The sequence below is a fragment of the Ylistrum balloti genome, unplaced genomic scaffold, assembly GCF_031769215.1.
Source record: "Ylistrum balloti isolate Yb309-2 unplaced genomic scaffold, AGI_CSIRO_Ybal_v1 Utg369616, whole genome shotgun sequence".
In the NCBI taxonomy this organism is placed as follows: Eukaryota; Metazoa; Mollusca; class Bivalvia; order Pectinida; family Pectinidae; genus Ylistrum; species Ylistrum balloti.
This window is the reverse complement of record NW_026781889.1, coordinates 833,743-856,226: the sequence shown is the minus strand read 5'-3', so window position 1 is coordinate 856,226 and position 22,484 is coordinate 833,743. Positions and strand designations below refer to the sequence as shown.

The 22,484-nt window shown below is 34.8% G+C and overlaps 1 protein-coding gene across 1 annotated transcript; it reads left to right on the top strand.

Moving 5' to 3' along the window:
• The first annotated feature begins 15,638 nt into the window (after positions 1-15,638).
• On the top strand, positions 15,639-19,806 carry LOC132548576 (monocarboxylate transporter 12-like). Its single transcript, XM_060212442.1, has 5 exons — positions 15,639-15,840; positions 16,924-17,067; positions 17,294-18,073; positions 19,353-19,403; positions 19,634-19,806. The coding sequence occupies exons 1-5, from the start codon at positions 15,639-15,641 to the stop codon at positions 19,804-19,806; spliced, it is 1,350 nt and encodes a 449-aa protein (XP_060068425.1).
• The last annotated feature ends 2,678 nt before the right edge of the window (positions 19,807-22,484 follow it).

The window sequence follows — 22,484 nt, the reverse complement described above, 5'->3', positions numbered from 1 at the left end:
TGAAACATGTAATAAGGTCTAAGGTCACCCCAACAAGATGTTAATATACTATTTCTTTAGTTTGACCTTCCCTGCCATAGACGTTATAGATCAGCTTAAGTGTAACACGTGGAAAAACGCAGTACACCATTGTTATACATTACTTGTTAGGCAAGAGGTGTTAATATTAAAAAAACTTATACAAAAGACACGCAAGTGAACAACAACTTTTAATGAAAATGTGGAAATTTGCGCTTAAATGAAACTTGAATCGCTCCACTGTCAAGTGGATAATATGCTGATCGTGAGCTGTTTTTATACATTATTACATAAGTTATAATAGAAAAATGCATGCTATTAGATATTTCCTTTCAACCGAATTTACATTGATCTGAAATCCGGCTTTTTAAAGTCTTTTTAGTCGTTATTTTCACCTACTTCAAAAAATAGAGCTACAAGAAGACAACAACAAAGATATAACAAAACATCAAAACTATGCACAATAATCTTTTATTGGTTTGTTATCCTTCGTAATATGAGTTTTCAATTCCTACCATCGAATAAAGCACCAGCTAATTTATACCAGGTGTCTGTCAATGCTGTTATTCCGAGATAAAAAAAAGAAGCCAACGCCGTTTTCCCAACGCCTTCATTGAACCGTGCCATAAGTGCATTGTGTATGTTACCGATGTCGTAATAAAAACCTCTAAACGACACATGAGCATAAAGAGGTAGCTAGTACAACCCATGACGAACATTCATAAGCAATAATAAGTCGGCCTTTCAGCATTTATCTGAAAGACAAAGATCCAAATCTCCTCCTTTTGAAAAGAAATTATTATGTTTTTTTATTATTAAGTTTCCTATCTCGTTTTTAAGTCAAAAGCCCCAGAGGTCTGATATTGGGCTTGTATCATGGTGGGATGATGGGCTACATAGTTTATTCAAGAGAATGACATTAACTGACTTCCAAGGTCACAAGGGTCAAATGTTTTAAAATCTTCAAACAACTTTTTCTCAAAAAATAAAAGGCCCAGAGGTCTGATATTGGGCTAGTATCATGGTGAAATGAAGGGCTACACAGTTTATTCAGGAGAATTACCTTGACTGACTTTAAAAGTCACAGGGGTCAAAGGTTTAAGCATTTGTATTCATTTTCAGTTGGAATTACAAAACGAGGCTGTTCATTCTGTAAACGTGAACACATGTGGGAGAGCAGAAATGACAGCGGCAATGACACAGTCAGCAAAATCCCGATTATCAGCATCGGATTCTGTAATGGGTAAAAGTCTAAGGCAATCCAAAATTACCAAATAAGTAATATTAATCGCCAAACGTTTCAGGCAGAAACCAGTTTTGTTTACAAGCGAAAGTGTTTTGTACACATGCGTTATCAGATATATGACGCAAAACATTACATATTCAGACTGTTGATCAACAGGTAAGTATTTCTTTTTATGATAGATAATCAACCTCTTGAAATTTCAGCGAAAATTGAATATAATTATTATTCAATGAATAATAAAATAATCGTTTAACCGTAATGTCGCTTTTAATCCGCTTTTGCTTTAAGCAATACTCCTCAGGATTTAATATGTGTGCTAGATATTGGATAAGGCAGTTTTGTTAAGTTTGTACGAGTCATTTGTTAAGTCAAAAATTCAATTCAACTCGGGTGATAGTGAAGGCTTATACACCTATTGTTACTTTGAAAAGTTTTAGCGGTTGGCCCGGAGGTATAACAAGCAGTTTCAGCTTACAGGACGAGTGTAAAACGATTATTGAACTATCATGACTGTTAAGAACGGATATGCAGTATTACACAGTATGTAAAAGCTTGTGCTCTATTGTGGATAAATTCCCCTATGAAATGTGATCAGGTATGGGATCGCCTGCACAACTTTGCCTGTTATCAATTTAATCTTCTAGTTCACTTCCCGGAGTGGTTGATATCATTCAAGATTTTAAAGAGCTTATTTACTGTAAATCAACAGCTATGGACGCTCGAGATATCCGCTTACATCCAATTTGCATTGAATAACTTGGCCAAACATATTGCATTATACTATAAGCCATTGTTGTATAAAGACAAACAGTGATTCGATACTGTCCTTTGTACATTCTTTCAACGCTGCATGAGATTTGGAATATTTGAATTATTAATGTTTTAACCCGTAACAATAAACATAAAATTGGTGATGTACGCAGACCTGACAGCCAAAATATTAAAAATGTAACTTCTGTTCTGGTGATAATTTTAAAGGGTTAAGTGAAAGAAAAGTGTAATAGGAAACTAAAAAAAAAAAAAAAAAAAGAAAAGAAAAAAATATTAATTAATGAAAAAATAAAGAACACCGAATCAATTCTGTTAATTGTAGTGATGATTCATCATAACATTATTTAATTCTAGCCAAGACATCTAAGTCGACAATTAAAAACGTATACAATCCGCCATACTTATCGCCCAACTCTTGCTGCTATATGTACAAGTAAACTTCACAATATACATATATATAAATGATCAAAACAGAGAATTTATCCAAAATATAAAATCTACCACTTTCCTTCTTGGTTACCATGGATACCACACATTGAACTATTGGAATTGCCCTGAATTCCATCCTAAATACATTCTTAGGTACTGGTACATGTTACCTGCTGCAGATAATTTTTCCTACTGATACTAATCCTTTAACAAAACACCCAGAAGAACACTCGAATTATCCCTCTTTACGCACCCCAGATTAAATTAAAAATAAAATCATGATGAACAAGATACAAAGTGTTTCTTGAATGGCAATTAACAAGTATAACAAAGCACATTTTGCATAGATTTTATTTTTAATGTGCAATAAGGAGTAGTTGATATGTATTTTTCCTGAAATCAGTGGTCATGTTTGAGTTACACAGTTATGCCATGATTACCAACTCAAAAAATGCTAAAAATGCAAATCTACTGACAATACTGTATGTTACATTCATAATTATGTTGATTTAGGGGTTTTTGGTTTGGCAAGTAGCACATTTAGAGGGTAATGTAATGATGACCTTTAGTTGTTATATGTAGAAAGGTTTATAACATGGTTCATGATTCAATTGTGGCTATAAGCAATGATTACGTCTGTAAGCAAAGATTATTTTTCATTTAAAAAAATCATTTATTTATGAAATACCATTTAGAAAACCAATTTGCTATTGAAGTGTGATGTTTTCAAAGGTAAGCAAGCGACCATCACCTTGCTATAAGGTTACCCAACGACGAATTTTAATATTACCAACAAAATATGTCTACATGTATGTCTATATATAAATATATATACCCGACAAGGAATTTATTTCAGAGAGACGTATGTTGACAGTCCTCATGGTAAAGCCTATGAAGTGACGAATAACGTTTTACGTGAATAACTTATATTTCAATCAGGGTATAAGATGTCTACGACCGCCAATTACATAATTCAAGGGCATGTTCCCAAACTCGTAACATAGAGTTTCAAAAGATACAGATTGATGCAAATTATGGAGAAGTTTTACGGTCGTCATAGAGATCTCATTTAGAAATCAGTTGTTTCTCAGTGAAGATACTCTAAAAAATTCAGCGGTTTTTATTTTTCCATATGCAGCAAGATACTACCGGATCATTTATCGCTAGTTGTTCATGTTCTTTGGAGCAAACAGTAGATAAATGCACGGTAATGTAGTTGTATAGCTTTAAACAGAGAACTCGGTTATGGCTGTGGGTTTCGAAGCTCAGGCGGGATACTTTTGAATCATTTTATATTTTTTCCTTTTTGTGTGCTTATTTTTTTCCTGGAATCTAATATTCTTTACATAGAAACTGGCCATGGTAAATACCAAAATAATTTACGGCACAAAATCTTTTTCTATCACGTAGGTTTTTATTTCATCGTATCTTATGTCACCGGACCCCTTAGTCAATATTAGGATACTTAAGGGAAAATGTCAGGTCCGAGACACACTGATATGTGAATATTTATTTATGATAAACCTGAACTAACAGTAATAAGTAACTTATATTAAAATAAAAATAATGATTTAAGTTAATGACCGATTTAACTTTAACTGATCTGAGTACATCATAGCTTTATTTAATAACCCCACAGGAACATTGTATAAGATTTTCCTGGAGAAAAACATGCTTTTGAATTGCAAAGCTAGAATGTCCTCTGTTCGCAGTGGTCGCCAATTTATTAAAAATACTAATGACAGCATTCTCCTCGGCTAGTCATCGTCGACTTGGACACTTCAAACAAAGGAGCCACTGACCGACTGCTACACTATCAAGGTAACATGATAGATCCCACTCCCTCCGAGAGCAATGGCAAAGCTGTTCAGCCAAATCAACCTACATCTATGCCACTCCCTCAACTGTCGCATGATGGATAATTCTAACATACACATAGAACACTGAACACTTTCTGAAGTCTTGTTAAAGGTGACATGATGACGTAAACTTCTTCAACAGAGCCGACGAGCACGACATGATAGTGTCAATTGGGCAGTGTAATTGTTCGTCCAGTTCTTATGGGAGAGAGTTATTTGTCAAATACGCTAGCCATACTTAACCGCGCCAAATGTTTTTTTTATTTAGAAATGATGGAAGGACGAATTCCTTCGGAATGAATGAAAAATTATGAAAAAGAATTCCAGTAAAAGCAAAATTAGGAAGGGACAAGCTGGTAGAATAATAGTTCTTCTTAAAGAGAGAGATAAAATTGAATTTGTGTCAGGAGTCAAACGTCAGAATACTTAGTAATATGTAACACTCACTGATTAATCGCTTTCATGACATGTAACTTTATGTTTCGTAATCAAACACACCCTGCGTCATAAAGTCAATCCCCTGCCTCCATTAAGGATAGCATTTTTGGCAATCTTTGGCCATTCTCTAACCTGTAGCAGCACGAAAGACAATAACATATAATATATCTATGATTAAGTAAGATGAAGGGACGACGACTCGGTGTTGCGGACAAGGGGTGGTCATGGGTTGTGATGGTTGGCTCGTTTGGCTAGAATATGATCACTGGAAGTCTCCAGACTAGCGTCGGTGTCATTCACAACGTTCTCCTGGGACGTTTCAATGAGGACGTGGAGAAGACGAGTTGGACCTCTAGTTTGTGTTGGTATGCTATCACTCACAGATACGAGACGATCGATAATAAACACATTTTGAGTAAGCACGAAAAACATGAACGTTACGATTGTCAATTGACGAAAGTAAAAGTAAAATCATATCTAATCATGTCTAATAAGGAATCGCAGATAAAAACAGATAATTTCAGCCACTGTGTTGAATTATTGCTAATGAAGCATACAGGAGCTACAGATAAGGAAACAAGTTACTGCTGTGTTTTTATACACGACGCAGATAATGTTATTACGACTTCTCTCAGAAATTTATAAAACTTTAATAACCTGTAGACGTCCTTAGTAGTGTAACTGAGGTTAAGCAACATTCATCTCTGTAGGTCAGACTGATTTTTATTCTTAATAAATACACAAGTAAGAAATTATCCCTTAGTATTTACAGGGTATACAATTTCAAATGAATTCAATTGACAGACCAGCTATCATTACATTGCATACGAATTGCATTTATTTGTTTTATGCTTCTCAGGTGTCCTGGCAAGTGTCCTGATTAACACGTTATTTTGTTCCTCAGGCATAATGATCGTATGGTCGTATGGAAAATCCATCCTATTTTCGGGTGAGATTCAATTCTTTATACATTTTTAATTTTGATAGTGAAAAGGTCATATTTATTACTACATCTATTTTCATTGATAAATAATTTTCCCACATATTTGAGATGTATAATTGCTGCATATATCTCAGATTTACGATATAATTTATTGGACAGCACTAGGACGTTTAAGCAATATAACAATTGTTCGTCCATAATTGTATATTACTGAACACTCGTATATTTGCTTTATTGAAGGGTTCTTGCATCACAGTCGCCCCCCCCCCCACACACACAGAAAATCCAGCAATTCCTACTGTGTCAGGAACTGTAACAACTCCAACGCTGGAAATGGTGACGGAAATTATCGCTCACTCTAACTCAGACGACTGTCGGGGGACAACGGATTATATGTACCACATGTTCTATTTCCTGTTTTGTAAAGCAAAATATTGGTGTCATTTGTTATGTTGTTACTGCCTTTTACGTCAGAGAGTTCTCCACTTGAAACAATACTCGATATAATAGATAGCATATGATGAAGTCATCGACATAAAGAGCGCCTTCCATTGAAGGGGATAATGTTTTGACAATACCGTTAATTATAAGTCCAAAAAGTGTAACCGAATGATGGCAACCTTGTGGTTTACCCATTTTTTGCTGATGAACATCGGAAAGGGTCGTTCCATTCCGGACTTAAAATACGCTATCTGATAGAAAATTTGAAATAAAAATTGGTAGATTACCTTTAATACCTATATCGTGCAGATTTTTCATAATGCAGTATTTCTATGTTGTGTCGTAAGCCTTTTCCAAATCGAAGAAAACAGCAACCAAGTGCTCCTTCTTTGGAAAAACCTCACGCACAAAGGTCTCAAGTCTAACCAAATGATCGTTGATACCTCGCTTAGATCTAAAACCGCTTTGTAGGGGTGATATTATGCGATTGGATTCCAAATACAAAATTAATCTTGAATTTATCATCCACTCTAGAATTTTACAAACGCAACTCGTAAGTGATATTGGGCGGTAACTGGAGGGATTTGTTGTATCTTTACCCTGTATAGGGATAGGAATCACAGTTGCCATTTTCCATGATTTTGGGACATTTCCTGATCTAAGAATATGGTTAAAACTATCTAGAAATTTTTGCAATGATGACTCTGGTAGATGTTTTAGGAACTTAGATCTAACATTGAGAAAGGTTAATTGTCAGTTTCATTGTTTTCGGAAGAGAATTTCAATTTAGGTTTTCACACACGTGGTCTTAAATTTTTGAAATTTTTTGGAATGATTATTTGCAATTTTGAATTTTTGAAAAAAGCAGATCCTAAAGCATTTGCAATATCAAATTTCGATGTGGCTAATTTTCCATTAGTTTACAGATGTTCCATTGTTTTGAATGATGTTTTACAAACCACTGCTTCATTTAATCATATCACATACCTTATTGGTGGATGTATTGGAATTTAATATGGACACATCAGATCTCCAAGACAATTTTCTGTGTAAGCGTATAGTACGACGAGCTTTCGCCCAAATAATTTTGTAGTTTCTTTAAGCTATCGCTCGTGGGGTTAATTTTGAATTGCCTCAAAGCGGTTTTCCTATTTCGACTAACTTTATCACAATCTTCATTAATCCATTTTTTTTATTGCTTTTTCTTTTGGAAGTTTGGTAGTAAAGGATTCTATCGGATCTTCTAAATTCAGGAAATCAATGGTGTTGAGAATTTTGGTACTGAGATGTTCAAATTTACTCCAATCTGCTTTATTTAATTTCCAATGGGGTACATGATCGCTTTCTGTGGATCCACAATTCCTTAGAAATATTGGAAAGTGGTCGCTTCCACAGAGATCTTCATGCACCGTCCATTCGAAATCGATTAACAAAGATGGGAGACATCAAGTTAAATCAAGGTTCGAGAATGTACCGCAAGAGGGATGCCAATAAATTGGAGATTTATTATTGTAAAGGAAAGGGTTATTTTCCAATATAAATTTTTCAATTTTTGTTCCTCTGTCATTAGTGTCGGGTGAACCCCAAAGTTTGTTAAGACCATTAAAGTCACCCAAAAGTATGAAAGGGAAAGGCAGTTGCGACAAGAGTTCGTCTATTGGTTATTCGTAAAGTCAGAGTTTCGAGGGAGATAGATGGAGCATACTGTTAGCGTTCTATGGAGCGTAACACTAACAGCAGTTGCCTGGAGGTCTGTATTAAATGGTATATTTCTGTGAGGAACTTGGTTGTCGACCAGGATAGCAACTCCAATGGCTGCTTTGTTGCCAACAGGACCGAAGCAATTAAACAATGAATAGTTTCTGAAATTGATATTTGTCTCGGCTCTGGTGAGCATTTCTTGGAGACAGTTTGCTCTAGCTTTATGTTCTTGCGAAAGTCGAAGAATTTCATCAATATTGGATAGAAGACCTCTACAATTCTATTGGATTATGGTATCCATTATAACAAAAATAGAGATAAGTGGGGGCCATTAATAATTAACTATTATTTTAACCTTAGGTGGTTTGACAGCTTTAATAGAGATCTTGGATTATCTGGAAGTAGCTACCTGGCATTCCATATCCTTCAGAGATCTGAATTTGTGGAAAGTGTGAATTGGGTCGTCAGACCTTTTTTTCTTTCTATATGAGGAAATTTCAACTTTCTGCTTTGGCTGGTTTTTCACTTTTTGAGTGCTGGGACCAGGTTTTGATGGTGATTTGGGGTTCTGATTTAGTTTTGGTGGTGATATTGGTCGCGATGACTGTGTTGAAAAAGTCTTTGAAGCAGCAGGCCGAAGGAAAGAAAGATTGTCGCACGCCATGACAGTCTGTGTACCTGCATCACATGTCTGTGTTGCAGCATCACGGGTGTCCACGGTCGTAATACCAGCCTTTGCAAGACTGGCATAGGATGGACCCGACACAGGTATCTCAACAATCTTTCTTGCTTCGTGGAAAGTAATGTTGTTTGTATACTTGACGCAAATGATTTCTTTTTCCCAGCGCCAAGCAGAGCAATCTCTTGAATATGCTGTATGCCTTCAACCACAGTTAGCGCAGTGAGCTCGACCATCACAAGCACCATCTGCCGACCCATCTTCGTTGCCCGCAACTCCACATTTAGCACAAACTTTCTGTTTTTTTTTTTTTTTTTTTTTACAGTTATCAGAATGATGACCAAATTTCTGGCAATCAAAGCATCGCAGTGGATTTGGGATGTAAACATCTACACCAACATTTCTTACTGAGATAAAGGCCAAAGTGATGTATTGGGGGAAGGCCATGCAAGATTGCTTGAGAATAAAACGCAAACCACATAACAGCCTCTCAACCACCAGGATCATTTCTCCCAGTACTAACAGGACGCAACCCACGGTGCACGGCAGACAGGTTGCCTCTTTTAGTGGACTTTTACTAAATGCAGTAGGACACAGCGGATACATTCTGTAACGGATGCGTACTGTCAGTTCGTTACCAAGTTCTATCTTGGACCCAGTAACTGTTTAACGAATAGTAAAATGCCCACAATATATATACAAAATACTGGCCTGTCTACCTGACTCTAATAATGATATAAACTATACGAATTCAATAACTATACTCTAAACTACACCCGGTAGATAACTAACATTTATTGCACCTTAACACTGACATGTATAGAGTCTCAATACCAACTAAAACACTATATCACATATATACCCGCCACCCTGTGTCGGTAGTAAATAATTAACCTTTTACCACAACACCCGTGACTGTACAAACTTGACCGTGACACACGTGCATTGGCTGCGTCACCTTTTGCCTCAATCACCTGTCACTGTACCTGATCAACTACACATTACCCTGTACTGTGATCTCCCGTGACTTTGCACATTTGTATAAGACGTGTAAGAATTATTGGTTCCGATTTTAAAGGATTACAGTGGAGCCCTAACTTATTCAGCTAGGCACAAGCTTTTTCAGCTTGGTCACTGTTACCTTTTATTCTCAGCTAGAGTGACGTTCGTCTGTCAGCATCCGAGAAAGAGAGAGACTTCGTCTGGTGGAACCTCTATTTATACCACTACCCATCTAATGAAATGCCTTCTTTCAAACAACCAATCAAAAGTGCTCTTTCTTTTACCAACTACAGAAATAACTACTACAAGTCTACACTGCTAATCCTTTATTGTGTAATGTTGTAAATCACATGGAATCAATCGTTTCAATTCTAACCCCTATCCACAGGGGACCTCTTGGAACATACTGATTGACATCAACTTCAATATGGTAATAAATATTAATATCAATCCGTCTCAATTTATTACTTCTCACCGATTTTATTTCCGAAACAATAAACAGAATACTACTAAAAAATAAAAATAAAGCTGGCTTTACCCAAGTGATCTTGAACCGGGATTCAATCTGTTAACCGTGAAATCAACAATTTTTTCTGCCTCGGGCGCGTACATGTCGCATTTATGACTTATCAGCAATGACAAGCAATGAGGCCATATCAAACAAATTGTCTGTTTCACCGAGAAGAGTTAATTGTTAGACAGATATTTATGCAGAGCTAAAAGCTTCAGTTTCGCAAATAATTTTGAACGTAATTTAACACGTACTTAAATATAAAACGTTAACGGAAATAATTCTTATTATACCGATCAACAAAAACTCTAAAAACAATTTGTTTTGACGTTTCAATGACAAAAATTGTTGCTTTCAGCAGACAAATGACCAGCGTGTAACCACTGACGTATGAAGTATTCGTGATTGTACATAATCCACTGAAATGATAATTCATATAGATATCCCGATTGAGCAATGCAAAAAGTGAACAGAGAAAGAAATATGAAAAAAATACCAAGAAACGAAATAGAAAATTCACCGTGTCAGAGTGAACAAAGCAATCTCAATACCAAATCAATACATCGACAATTTCAGATCATTCAACACAATGCATGGGAAAACCACCAAAATGTCGACCTGGAAAACTACCTTTTTAGGCGGTTTGCCAAGGAGGCCATCTGGGTTCACTCCAGCAGACCACTACTAAACAGGGACAACAGAGCCACAGAGAGTAGACCGAATCGACAATAGTGTATTATTACCATCTCGTGACATTACCTTTGTTTACAAGGAATAACAGCATAGCTGGAAAAGCCGGTCGATTCTGTGCTATATCGTTCACACCATATGTCATTTATAATACTCTTCATGCAGATAATTTCTGTAAAGGCGACTGTGCTTTGATAAAAAAGCCACACTTAATATTTCAAATGGTTGTGTTATTAGAACTTATATTACGGTGATTGGATATCAACTAAATGAACATTACGATATATCATTGTCTATCTTGATTTATTTTATTGCAAAATTCTGTTGAAATTGCTTGAGTGCATGTCAAACCATGTAAATGGGAGACTGTCAGGGAAGTGGATATGACTCGAAAATGTGCTGCAAACTAGAAACGTTTTGATAACATTTTCTATAATACATTAAACTTCATGTCGAAAAAGACAAGGACAAGAAAGCTAATGACTATGGTGATGATAATGATTAATTCAATTTTGAAAAATTGCACCATGAATTTTATATCACTGTTCTCAAACAACAGCCATGCAAAACATTTTGCATTTGTGAAACAAAAAAGACGTTGGCTTCAGGGATAAAAAAATATTTCAAGCAGAAAGGTAAAAAATTCAATGAAGGAGTATAGTTTTTAAACCTTCCATACAAATGGTATAGAGGTCGTACATTATCAGTCACCAATGACATTCTAATGTATCGTTTTGAATGTTGAAGTGAACGTACAAAGAGTATTACATAACAGGTATTGACAATGGTGTAGGCCGCAGTTGTACAACTAAACAACGCCATATGTTATTAAAAAATACAGCGTGAAGGATCCCAACGAAAATGTTGGAGGTTGCAACATCGCACAAACGACAGTCTAAAAGAACATCTTTTCCATCTAAATAGATTATAGTATCTTAAATTCTATAGACTCATTTGCGTTGCACAATATGAGGCTCCTTAATTACAGAAAGAGATGATACAAAATCCCAACACCGAATTTTAGGGTGGATGATTTCTTAGATTAAGGTCATATTGCAAATAGATGGTCTCAGATATCTTGAGATGTTAAAACGTCAACTATAGTCTATGGATGTCATTAGTGACATTAAGTGTCAATTGTGGATGTGTCTTGATCACTGACGTTTACAAATCTAGATTCTAATGCATTAAAAATAGGAAAAGAAATACTGTTGTTTGCGCTCTCTTACTACTTCATCTGACCCTTTATCTGGATTCTTGAAAAGTAATGCATACCTTCATATTCCCTTCAGACTGTACTTTGAGTACGTCCATTTCGTCTGAAACTCAAATCAAGCTTCTGGCAATGTTTTAGTCTGTTTCAAAGAAATGCCAATCAATTTCTAGTGTAGTATGTTTCTTATAATAGAAACGTAACAAATAACTCAGAAGCAGCGTTGTAAAATTAATTAAAAACATTTGTTTTCTTTCCAATCCACCACCATTGCTTCTTTATTTCGTTTTGTTCGATTCTTATTTTAAACTTGTCATTTGAATCTATACCATTTTCCAGTATTTGCCAAGTGTTTGTTTTACATGGCGTAAGCAGAAATGTCCGTATACGGCAATATTTGTATAATTAATTAATAATAATACAGGAGCACATGTAGTTATTACATTTTCTATTGCTATAGAAGGCCTAATTATCAGAATTATCCTATACATGTTAAAAGTATACATGTAGGGATTAAATATTCTAATGCTTTAATTTCTTTACGAGGCCGCATTATCATATCTATAAGTTTCAGTTGAAACTCTAATCATCCGGAAAGTATTTATTTTGATATCAATTTGATGTTTCAGTGTTTGGAAGTACCACATTAAAAAAGTTTTATAGATATTTTTAAACAATGAAAATTTGAAGTTGGTATTAGTATTAAAGCTGACAAATTTAAAAAAATACATACTTAAATAAAAATATCAAATTTCAGAATATTTTGAGATGTTCGCTCTAAGCTAACTAATATCTACAAGTTATAGTATTGAAGGAATTGACAGACATTTTTGTCCAGCCATTGTTTGGAAACGTGTATATGGGCATCTCAGGTTTTCAAAGGCCTGTACCCTAATTATTATCATTATTTCAATTAGGTGCAACTCGACTAAGTTATATACATTTACATGCATAAATACATCGGCGCATTACTATACCTTTTCTCGCTTTAATTATTTTTCCGACTACAAAAGGACGCTGAACAATTATCGATGACAAAAAGATACAATACCCACCAAATAAGTGATATACACAAAGAATAGGAAAACAAACCCTAATTTGCTTTCCAAGAGTATAGAAATAAATTCCTGTGTTTTAAGCTATACTATCTCCAGTTGTTTCCTTTAGAAAAGAGTTCAACGGTGGTCCTATTTACTTAATCTACGACAGTTCATCACTTTGCGCATGTTGTACTTGTCAAGCATTTGCATGACCAAGATTGAGAAAACGTAAACAAATACTCCCATGCACACTATTATACAAGCGCTTCAGTAACATTGTAAAATAGACCGTGTCTACTACACATGCGCATATTTCAGGAATAAGAGATTGGCAGTAGGGAGGTAGCGGTGTTTTATCATTTCTTTCTTATGTTTTGGACGTCATTTTGGATAGGTGATAAGTACTGAAATCTTTACGCATTTCAAGGTAAGCGAACTCTTGTTATCATAACATAGTTGAGTGTCACTTCGGATGGTCAATGTTGAAATGATTATTAGTGTAACAGGCTTCAAGTTTTACCCTGGAATGCCCGTTGTCATTTCCAAGCAAGGTTTAAACTATAATTTCTGCCACTCTCTTAGATACGATGACCAGAAGTTATCGATATCTTAGAAGGCATCTCCGAAACATTTGGAAACAGAAACTTTTTTCTTTTTTCTTTGTATTCAAAATAATTCCTTTTAAACTTGAATCGTCTGTTTTAAGTATTAAGTGGTATTGTGTCTATGTTAGTGATAACTACTTTTATTTATTTTTTTTTTCATTTATTCCATTTGTGATAAACGAAAGGATATCTTATGAACTATATTCAGAAGACTGATTATATATTGGTATGTTTCAATGACCAAATAATGAATTAAAGATTACCTAACAACATATATCTATATACATACTCGACATAAGGAATTTAATTCAGATAGACGTCTATTAACAAATCTTACAGTCCGCTTGGTAAACCTATGAAGTGATAAATCAACGTCATAGTATTATGTTTTACGTGAATAGCTTATATTTCAATCTGGGTATTTGATAGCTAGAATTACATAATATGGTAGTGTTACTGACGTAAGTAAGGTCCTCGATTACGTAATTCATAATCCGTGTCATATTCTAAATTTGATATAGCTAGGTTTCAGCAGTAGGACTTTAAACTTATACAAATTTAGTTAACTTGTGTGTTACTGGAAGACGTAGTGTCGTGATTCTGGACGAAATTTTAGAGCAATGATCACAATTCCTGTCTGGTTCGATATAAAAGGGACATAGATAACCGGCTATTCTCAGCAATCTTAATTGTTCACCACTTCACATATGTTTCAACATCCTTTTTGTTCCAGTGTTTAACAATATCACATTTGTGATATTTTTTGCATTTTTTTGTTCACGTTAATCATAAAATACATTCCAATTCCTATTCAAATACGCTACAGTTGTGTCCAACAACGTTACATGATGTGCGATGTTCGCAAGATGTCTGCACGATGAACTCGCGAAAGGAAAATTGGACGAAATAAGCTATCGCACATTTGTGCGCACGTTGTGCAATTCTATCATATCAAAATGTCATACCAAAATATCAACAAGATTGATGAACAAATATTACTTCTGAGACCTTAACCATTCACGTGGTGAAATTTACCTCGATCTATACGAGGTTTTGACATTGTTTAATTTTACATTATCTCAACCACGTTTTGTTAAAATATGTAAGGTAAGATGATAATAAAATGGCAAGATAGATTTTGTTTATAGTAAATGTGATATTAAACCTTGTGCTAGTTGCCAAAAATGATATATTATGTGGTATATGATAATAAACCAGATTTATTGGTTCCTTCTATTCACAAAATCCAAAAGAAGTAATTTAGTAATTACCAAATATCATCTGCCTCAATATCGATAAAAACAAAAAGTAATCTTCACATTCCTATATTAGAGAATGTACATAAGACACATAAATGAATAGCACCTTTTCTAGGATATAACATTGAACCTACACTTTATACAAATAGAATATAATTTATATTTAAAGCATCAAACTATATTTATCAGCATTAATAGGTTATAAGTATCCGATGAGCCAGTTACATTAGGTGAACTCTCGCGATCTTATAGCAGACCAAAGTGGAATAAAGTCACTACACATGAGTTGTCATAAATAATGGCATTGTTTAACCCCCACTAAATCACCGTCTTGTATAATCTTGTATATTTTGGTGTGCCTTATCTTGATAATTTTTGAACGTTCACAACACGTTTACACGTAAACCATCATACCTGATACTTTTGTTTTTGTTTTTAAAAGTATGTCCTACATATTTTCAGTATTGCAAGAGGACAGAAGTCATTAATTAAGCGTCAGATTTCAAGCGCTATTGAAGAAAATGCAGCTGGTGATTTTTAATTAAAGGAGTTTGTCGACATAGATGATAAACTTGTTACTCAGTAGGAAGATAAGGACGAATATAGAATAGAACACCTTGTAATTGTCATAGCAATATCATTCATTAAGGCAAATATATAGTGGGATCTATTACTTTAGCACCTTATTGACATCATCTTTTACTTGCAAAGCACCATGAAAGATAAATCTAGATCTTTTACATATATTACAAAGAACAATAACATTTAATATATTAGACTTTGTTTTAGAAAGATGAGGAGACAACGACTCACTGTTGCGGACAAAGGATGGTCATGGGTTGTGATGGTTGGCTCGTTTGGCTCAAGTATGATCACCGGAAGTCTCCATACTGGTGTCGGTGTCATTCACAACATTCTCATGGAACGGTTCGATGAAAACGTAGTGAAGACGAGTTGGGCATCTAGTTTGTATATTGGGATGGTATCACTCACAGGTACAGAGACGATCGATAGTAAACACATTTTGAGTAAGCAAGTGAAATAAAAACGTTATGAAAAAGATAATTCCAGCCACTGTATGGAGTTGCTATTGCTATAGCTACAGATAAGGAAACTAGTTACTGTTACTGTAATAAGGAATCGAGTTTTACACGCAAGACAGCATTGTTCATATCCCATTTTAAAGTAGACCTAGAGCGAAGCTGAAACCATTAAAACAAACTCCATGCTCCAAGAATAAAACAAAAAGCTATTTTCTCCGAATATACTTAAATATATACTGAAAAATACCACAAAATGTAAAAGATTTCAAAGGCAGAAATGTTCAAAAGGCATGTCTAACCAAAATGCGAAACTATGTAATGTGTTACTAATGGAAAGTACTTGTTTATATGAGTGAAATTCCCTTCATTCCCGTTTTCAGAACACTAATCTAATGTCGTGACTAAACAATAAGTTTTTAAGCTTTTCGAAATTTCTTAATTCTGGAGAGTGAGAGTGAGTTTAAGTCAACCATATGGAAAAAAAAAAAAAAAAAAAAATGACGGACAGATATTTTTGAAGATTTTTTCCAGTGTGGTCTGTGGTGTTATCCAAGTAGTTGTATATCTAAAATAGTTGGCAAATGTGCGAAACTTGCCGTGATGTGACTGCGGTTTTCACATTAATCTAATGTTAGTGTGTGTCTACATCGCTCATAATGTTACCAACTTTATTTATTATGTTTTCAAGTTGATGTGTTTACCTGTCAGTAACATGTTTTCAAGATAACCACTGTATTAACTGGTCTCGTTTTCCGACTCCACGCTTCGAGCTAGATCTACCTTAAAAGGAGATATATCAATTATAACGAGTTCATTGTATTTATTTTATCAGAAATCTATATTAATTTTCGATAACTTTTAGACGTCCTTAGCAACACAACATTCATCTATATATGCCAGACTGCTTATCGGAGTCGGTAGACCTCAAAACGTACCATTTGGTATTTACATATTACATATTAAATTCAATTTAATTTACTAACCAACCACCATTACATTGCATATGAATTCGTTTATTTGTTTTATTCCTTTCAGGTATTCTGGCAAGTGTCCTGATTAACAGGTTCAGCTGCCGTGTAACCATGTTTATCGGAGCATTCCTTATGTCTGTTGGGTTTATAATTTGTGCTTTTGTTCCTTCACTTGATTTGGTCATTATCTTCTTTGGAGTACTTACTGGTAAGCTCTATATACTACATCTTTAAGTCCTTTTTCAGTAACAACAATCGCTCTCTTTGCTAAACAGTGACATTAGTGACAAATACCTTTGATTAAATTTGGTGTTTAAAAACAAGTTTGATAATGTCAATTTGCTTTAAGATCAGATTTAAGACATGCTATCATCAATAGAATTGATTAACACATTCATTTTTGGGCAATGGTTAACAGAGACGATCCATTTTAGGAATCGGATCAGGTTTGGTATATTTCGCCGCCTATGCAGTTCTTGGGTATAACTTCAGCCACAAAAGGAACATTGCTATTGGTATTGCAGTGTCAGGGGTTGGAATTGGCAACCTCGTCATTGTTCCTTTCGTACACGCTGCTCGGGAAGAATATGGAAATACAGGATTTTTCTTTATCCTTGCCGGCATCGCGTTACAGGAGGCATTGTTCGGATGTCTGTTCTTCCCGTCAGAACTAGAAACGAAACAAAAAATCAGATATCAAAACATGAAACGTGAAAACAATATGACAGTTTTAAACAGTATATTTCATTCGCTCTCTATTCTTAAATGCAAATCATTTCTTTGTTTATGTGTCAGTATGTTTTTCTCGAGTTCAGGAATTCATCTTGTTCACGTGCATCTTCCCCGTTATGCAATAGAAAAGGGATCATCGTCTATGTCGGCATCTTTTCTAGTTTCTGTTTATGGAATATGCGACTGTATATCGCGGTTACTGACAGGATTTGCCACCCAAGACGAAAATATTGACGAAATTGTGATTTACTTTGGAACATTTGGTCTTCTCGGTCTATCAACTTTGTTCTTCCCATTGTACGCATCTACATATGGAGGCCAACTCACGTATTCAGTTTTCTTCGGATTGTATTCCGGATGCTATACCAGTGTAATAAACACATTGACTATACATCTTCTCGGGATAGAGAACTTATCCGCAGGCCTTGGACTATACCTGTTCTTTTGTGGTGTTGGCTCAATCATTGGACCTGTAACTGCAGGTAGATATGCCACCTTACTAATTATCATGAAACAAACCATAATTGATTACACTGTTAGAAATGTAGGTTTCTTTGTACACCCTCCATACAACTTCGTTTGCACCGCCAAACTTTCAGTTTGTTTTAAATTTTGGGATAGGTTGCACATTTTGATTTTGAAAGGTAAATAGTAACATTATTATTATTATTATTATTACATTCTTAACGGCCCGTTAACACATAAAAGATCATTAGGGCCATGAAACGGTAAAACACACAGCGATCCAAAAAGAAATAACATCAAACAAACCAAAAGGTAAAAGAGAAATGTTAAAAATCTTACATGGGTATGTTAACACAAAAGATTAAAATGGTACGTTACAGTCTATTATAAAGACCAACATCTTTCAAGTAATGTAGAATTTTACAAATCCCAACAGTTTCAAAAAGAGGTTTTAGACATGTAATGTTACGACAAAAGCATTCTCGGGTAGACAGAAGGTCACTGCAGTCCAATAAAAATGTTTAACGGTGAATGACTCATCACATCCTATGCACCAAGGATTATCTTCGCCTTTCAACATATATGAATGTGTAAGGTATGTATGACCTATCCGAAGACGGGCAAGGACAAGTTCGTCTCGGTGGTTGTGTAACGGTGTGCAATTGTTTTTATTTGTATATGTATTCCATTCCACCTGTCACTGAGCTTTTAAAAATTGTTTAATAAATGGTTTAAAATCGGTAAAATGAAGTTTAAAAACAACAGGTGGTATCGATAAAGCTTCCTTTGCGGAACGATCTACTTTTTCATTTCCTGGTATTCCCATGTGCCCAGGAACCCAGCAAAAAGCAAGATGAAAGTTAAAGGCAAGTTCATGATATAGGATAATGTACGGATGAAAATATTTTCGATATTTCTATTGCTAAGACTTTGTAGAACAGAAAGAGAGTCTGAATGGATAACAGCTCTCATTACTTTGTTTCTTTGAATATATTCAAGAACGAGATAGATAGCTCGTGGTTCTGCCGAGAATATTGAGGCGTTGCTCGGTAGCCGGCATCAATAAATAGTAACATATAAGTTTTCACCCGTTATTGCAGTTACTCTCCATTTCTTTCTTTCTTTCTATGAATTAATTAATTTATAAAGTAATACTTTTTTGTATTCAGAGATCATTTGAGGGAATGTTTGCAGTATAAAACTGAATATATATTGATAACCAATCTTGAATATGATAAAGAAAGTTCAGACAGGATATATCTATACATCTAATTAAGATAATATTTTTCTCCCAAGGTGCAATCATCGACTACACTCGATCGTATGAAAACTCTTTCCTAGTTGCTGGTAAGATTTCATTATGTAGACAGTCTAGTTTTGTAAGTGAAAAGACCTATTTATTACTATTTCCATTACGTGAAATAGTTGTTTTTTTTCATATATATGAAATGTATAATAACTATATTTCTTAGATTCACTATATCAGTTATTGAAGAGTACTTGGAGGTTTAAGCAATGCCAACAATTTCACCCATAACTGTATATTACTGAATACTGGTATATTTGCTTTATTGAAGGATCTTGCATCACTGTGGCCTCACTTCTAGGAATTGCGGTAGAGTGGTTCAGGAAAACAGCAAAACGCTTTCCCACAAACGACACAAAAATTCCTACCGTGTCAGAAACTGTAACAATGGAAAACATGGCGGGATTTGTCGATCACTCGAACACAGACGGAAGTAAGGGATAACGAATTATATGATACTACACGTTCTTATTTCCTGTTTTGTAAAGCACAATATCGCTGTCATTTGTTATGTTATTAGAGATTATAACATTGGAAACAATATACGATATAAGAATATGCGGAACAATTTCATAGATAAAAACATTGATATCCCATCACACTTGCTAATTGTTTGGTGTAGTGACTGCTGAATTATTGTAAAGGTTGATTCTTTCGTTTTTTAAAAATCATTCGTGCTTTCCCAATATTTTGAAACAGAAAGAATATTTTTTGTGAACATTATTAAATTTGTTAGGTGTTAGTTCAATTAAGGTTTTTATTCAACACAATGATCTTAGAATATAACAAAAAAGAATCCTCAAAAATAACAATCTTCAATAAAACCATCATTTACTCCTCAAAGCGACCACCTCTTGACAATAAACAAATTGTCTACATACGGAATGACATCCACTTAATTATGGTAATAAATCTCAATATCAATCCGTTTCAATTTGTTATATCCCACTGATGTTATGTTGGAAATGATTAAATTAAACCAAAAAGTACTCGTATTAGCCGACTTTACCCGTAACCCTCCCAGGTTCAACCTGCGAACCGTGAAATCAAAAGTATATCTGTCTTGGGCGCATACGTGTCACGTGTATGCTTTGGTTTTATACACAGTGCCTACCCCAATCCGGAGGATTATGATTTAAGTTGAATGGTATTATCACTAATGATAAGATGAAACCATGTCAAACAAATTGGCCGAGAAGAGATAATGTCTAGACAGACACTTCTGAAGAGCTAAAAGCCGAAATTTCGTATATGATTTTGAAGTTATTTTAACACGTACCGAAATAATGGTTAATGAAGATAATACTTATTATACCAATAATCGACAACTCAGATTTATGTTGTTACGTTTCAATGACAAAAATGACGCCTTCAGCAGACAAATGACCAGTATGAAGCGTATTAGCACTGCCGTATGAAGCGTGTGTGATGGTATTGAATCGACTGACATGTGGATTCATGTGGATATCCTGATTGGGCAATCCAGCAATTGACTAGATTAATTGAAGAAAAAAGACCAAGAAACGAAACAGGCAATACAACGGGTCTAAGCGATCAAAGCAATCTCAGTCCCAGATCAATTCATCGACATTTTCAGATCATTCAACACAACAAAACTACCCCATAGAAAGGGAAAAGCACCAAAATGTCGACCTGGAAAACTACCTTTTTAGGCGGTTTGCCAAGGAGGCCATCTGGATTAACTCCAGCAGACCACTACTAAACAGACTACAGTGTATTGTTACCATTACTTCACATTACCTTTCTTTATATAGAATAATAGAACACACTATACCTCAGTGCTATTACGTTTGATGCATATCATTTATCTAAAGGCAACCATGTTTTCGTCGACACGACATACTTAAATTTGCTTGTGATGTTAGATCTTTTATTGTAATGACTTAATATCAGCATAAAAATTATGATCTATCATTAATATTGAAGTGTCAATCTTATTTATTTTGATGTAAACTCTGCTACAATTACTTGAATGCATGCCAAAACATGTCAAATGTGAGATTGACAGGGAAGCGAATATGACTCGAAAATGTGGAAAACTAGAAACTTTGTGATAACCTATTCTATAGTAGATGGATGATTATGGCCAGAAAGACAACGGGAAGAATGCTGATGACTATAGTGATGATAATGATTTATTCTATTTTAATTAATTACTCCATGAACTTTATATGTGTGTTCTCAAACATATACCCAGCCATGCAACACATTCTGCTCTCGTTAATCATTTGTGAGTCAAAAAGGCGTTGGATTCAGACAAAATTAAAATGTTACATCAAGGGGTTAAAAAGTAGGTCATGCATGGAAGTCACGTCCACAGAAGGGGTATCGATTACCAACAGGGAACATACTTTCCATACAAATGGTATAGAGGTTATATATTAGCAGTCACCAATGACATTTTAATGTAGCGTGTCGAATGTTGAACTGAAGTGAAGAAGAGGCTATTGACAATGGTGTATGCCGCAGTGGTACAACTAAAATTGTCATGTTACAAAAAATTACAGCTTAAAATACCCCAATGGTTAGATTTCAGGTAAGAACGCCGTACAAAAGAAATTCCACAAGAACATGTTCTACATCTTAACAGATTAAAATAAATCGATTAGTAATTTCTGGTAATTTAAGTTATATTTACTTAGGACAAATCTGCCCTACGCGTTTTTACATTTCGCTGGAGGTATTCGATGAATTTCAGGCACATAATCGTTTACCAATGCCCATTCCTGGTGTACTTTTACGTCACTATCCGATTATTAGATTGTGTTTTTGTTTACGCTTGCTTCAATAAATTGATTACGGACTTAGATCGATGTAGATTCTACTACATTGAAAACAGGATAAAAAATTCTGTTTCGCCCCATTTCCTTACTACTTCATCCTACACTTCATCAGGATTTTTGAAAAGTAACGCATAACTGTTAAAGTAATGTGAGAATAAACAAACATTTCCTCATCCGACTTCATATCCGTATCAGACTGTACTTCCTGTTCGTCCATTTCGTCTGAAACACAAATCCGGCAATGTTAAAACATAAAACTTTGCTTTGCATTCTTTCCAATCCTTCATCTTAACTTTTTTGTTTTTGTTTTTGTGCGCT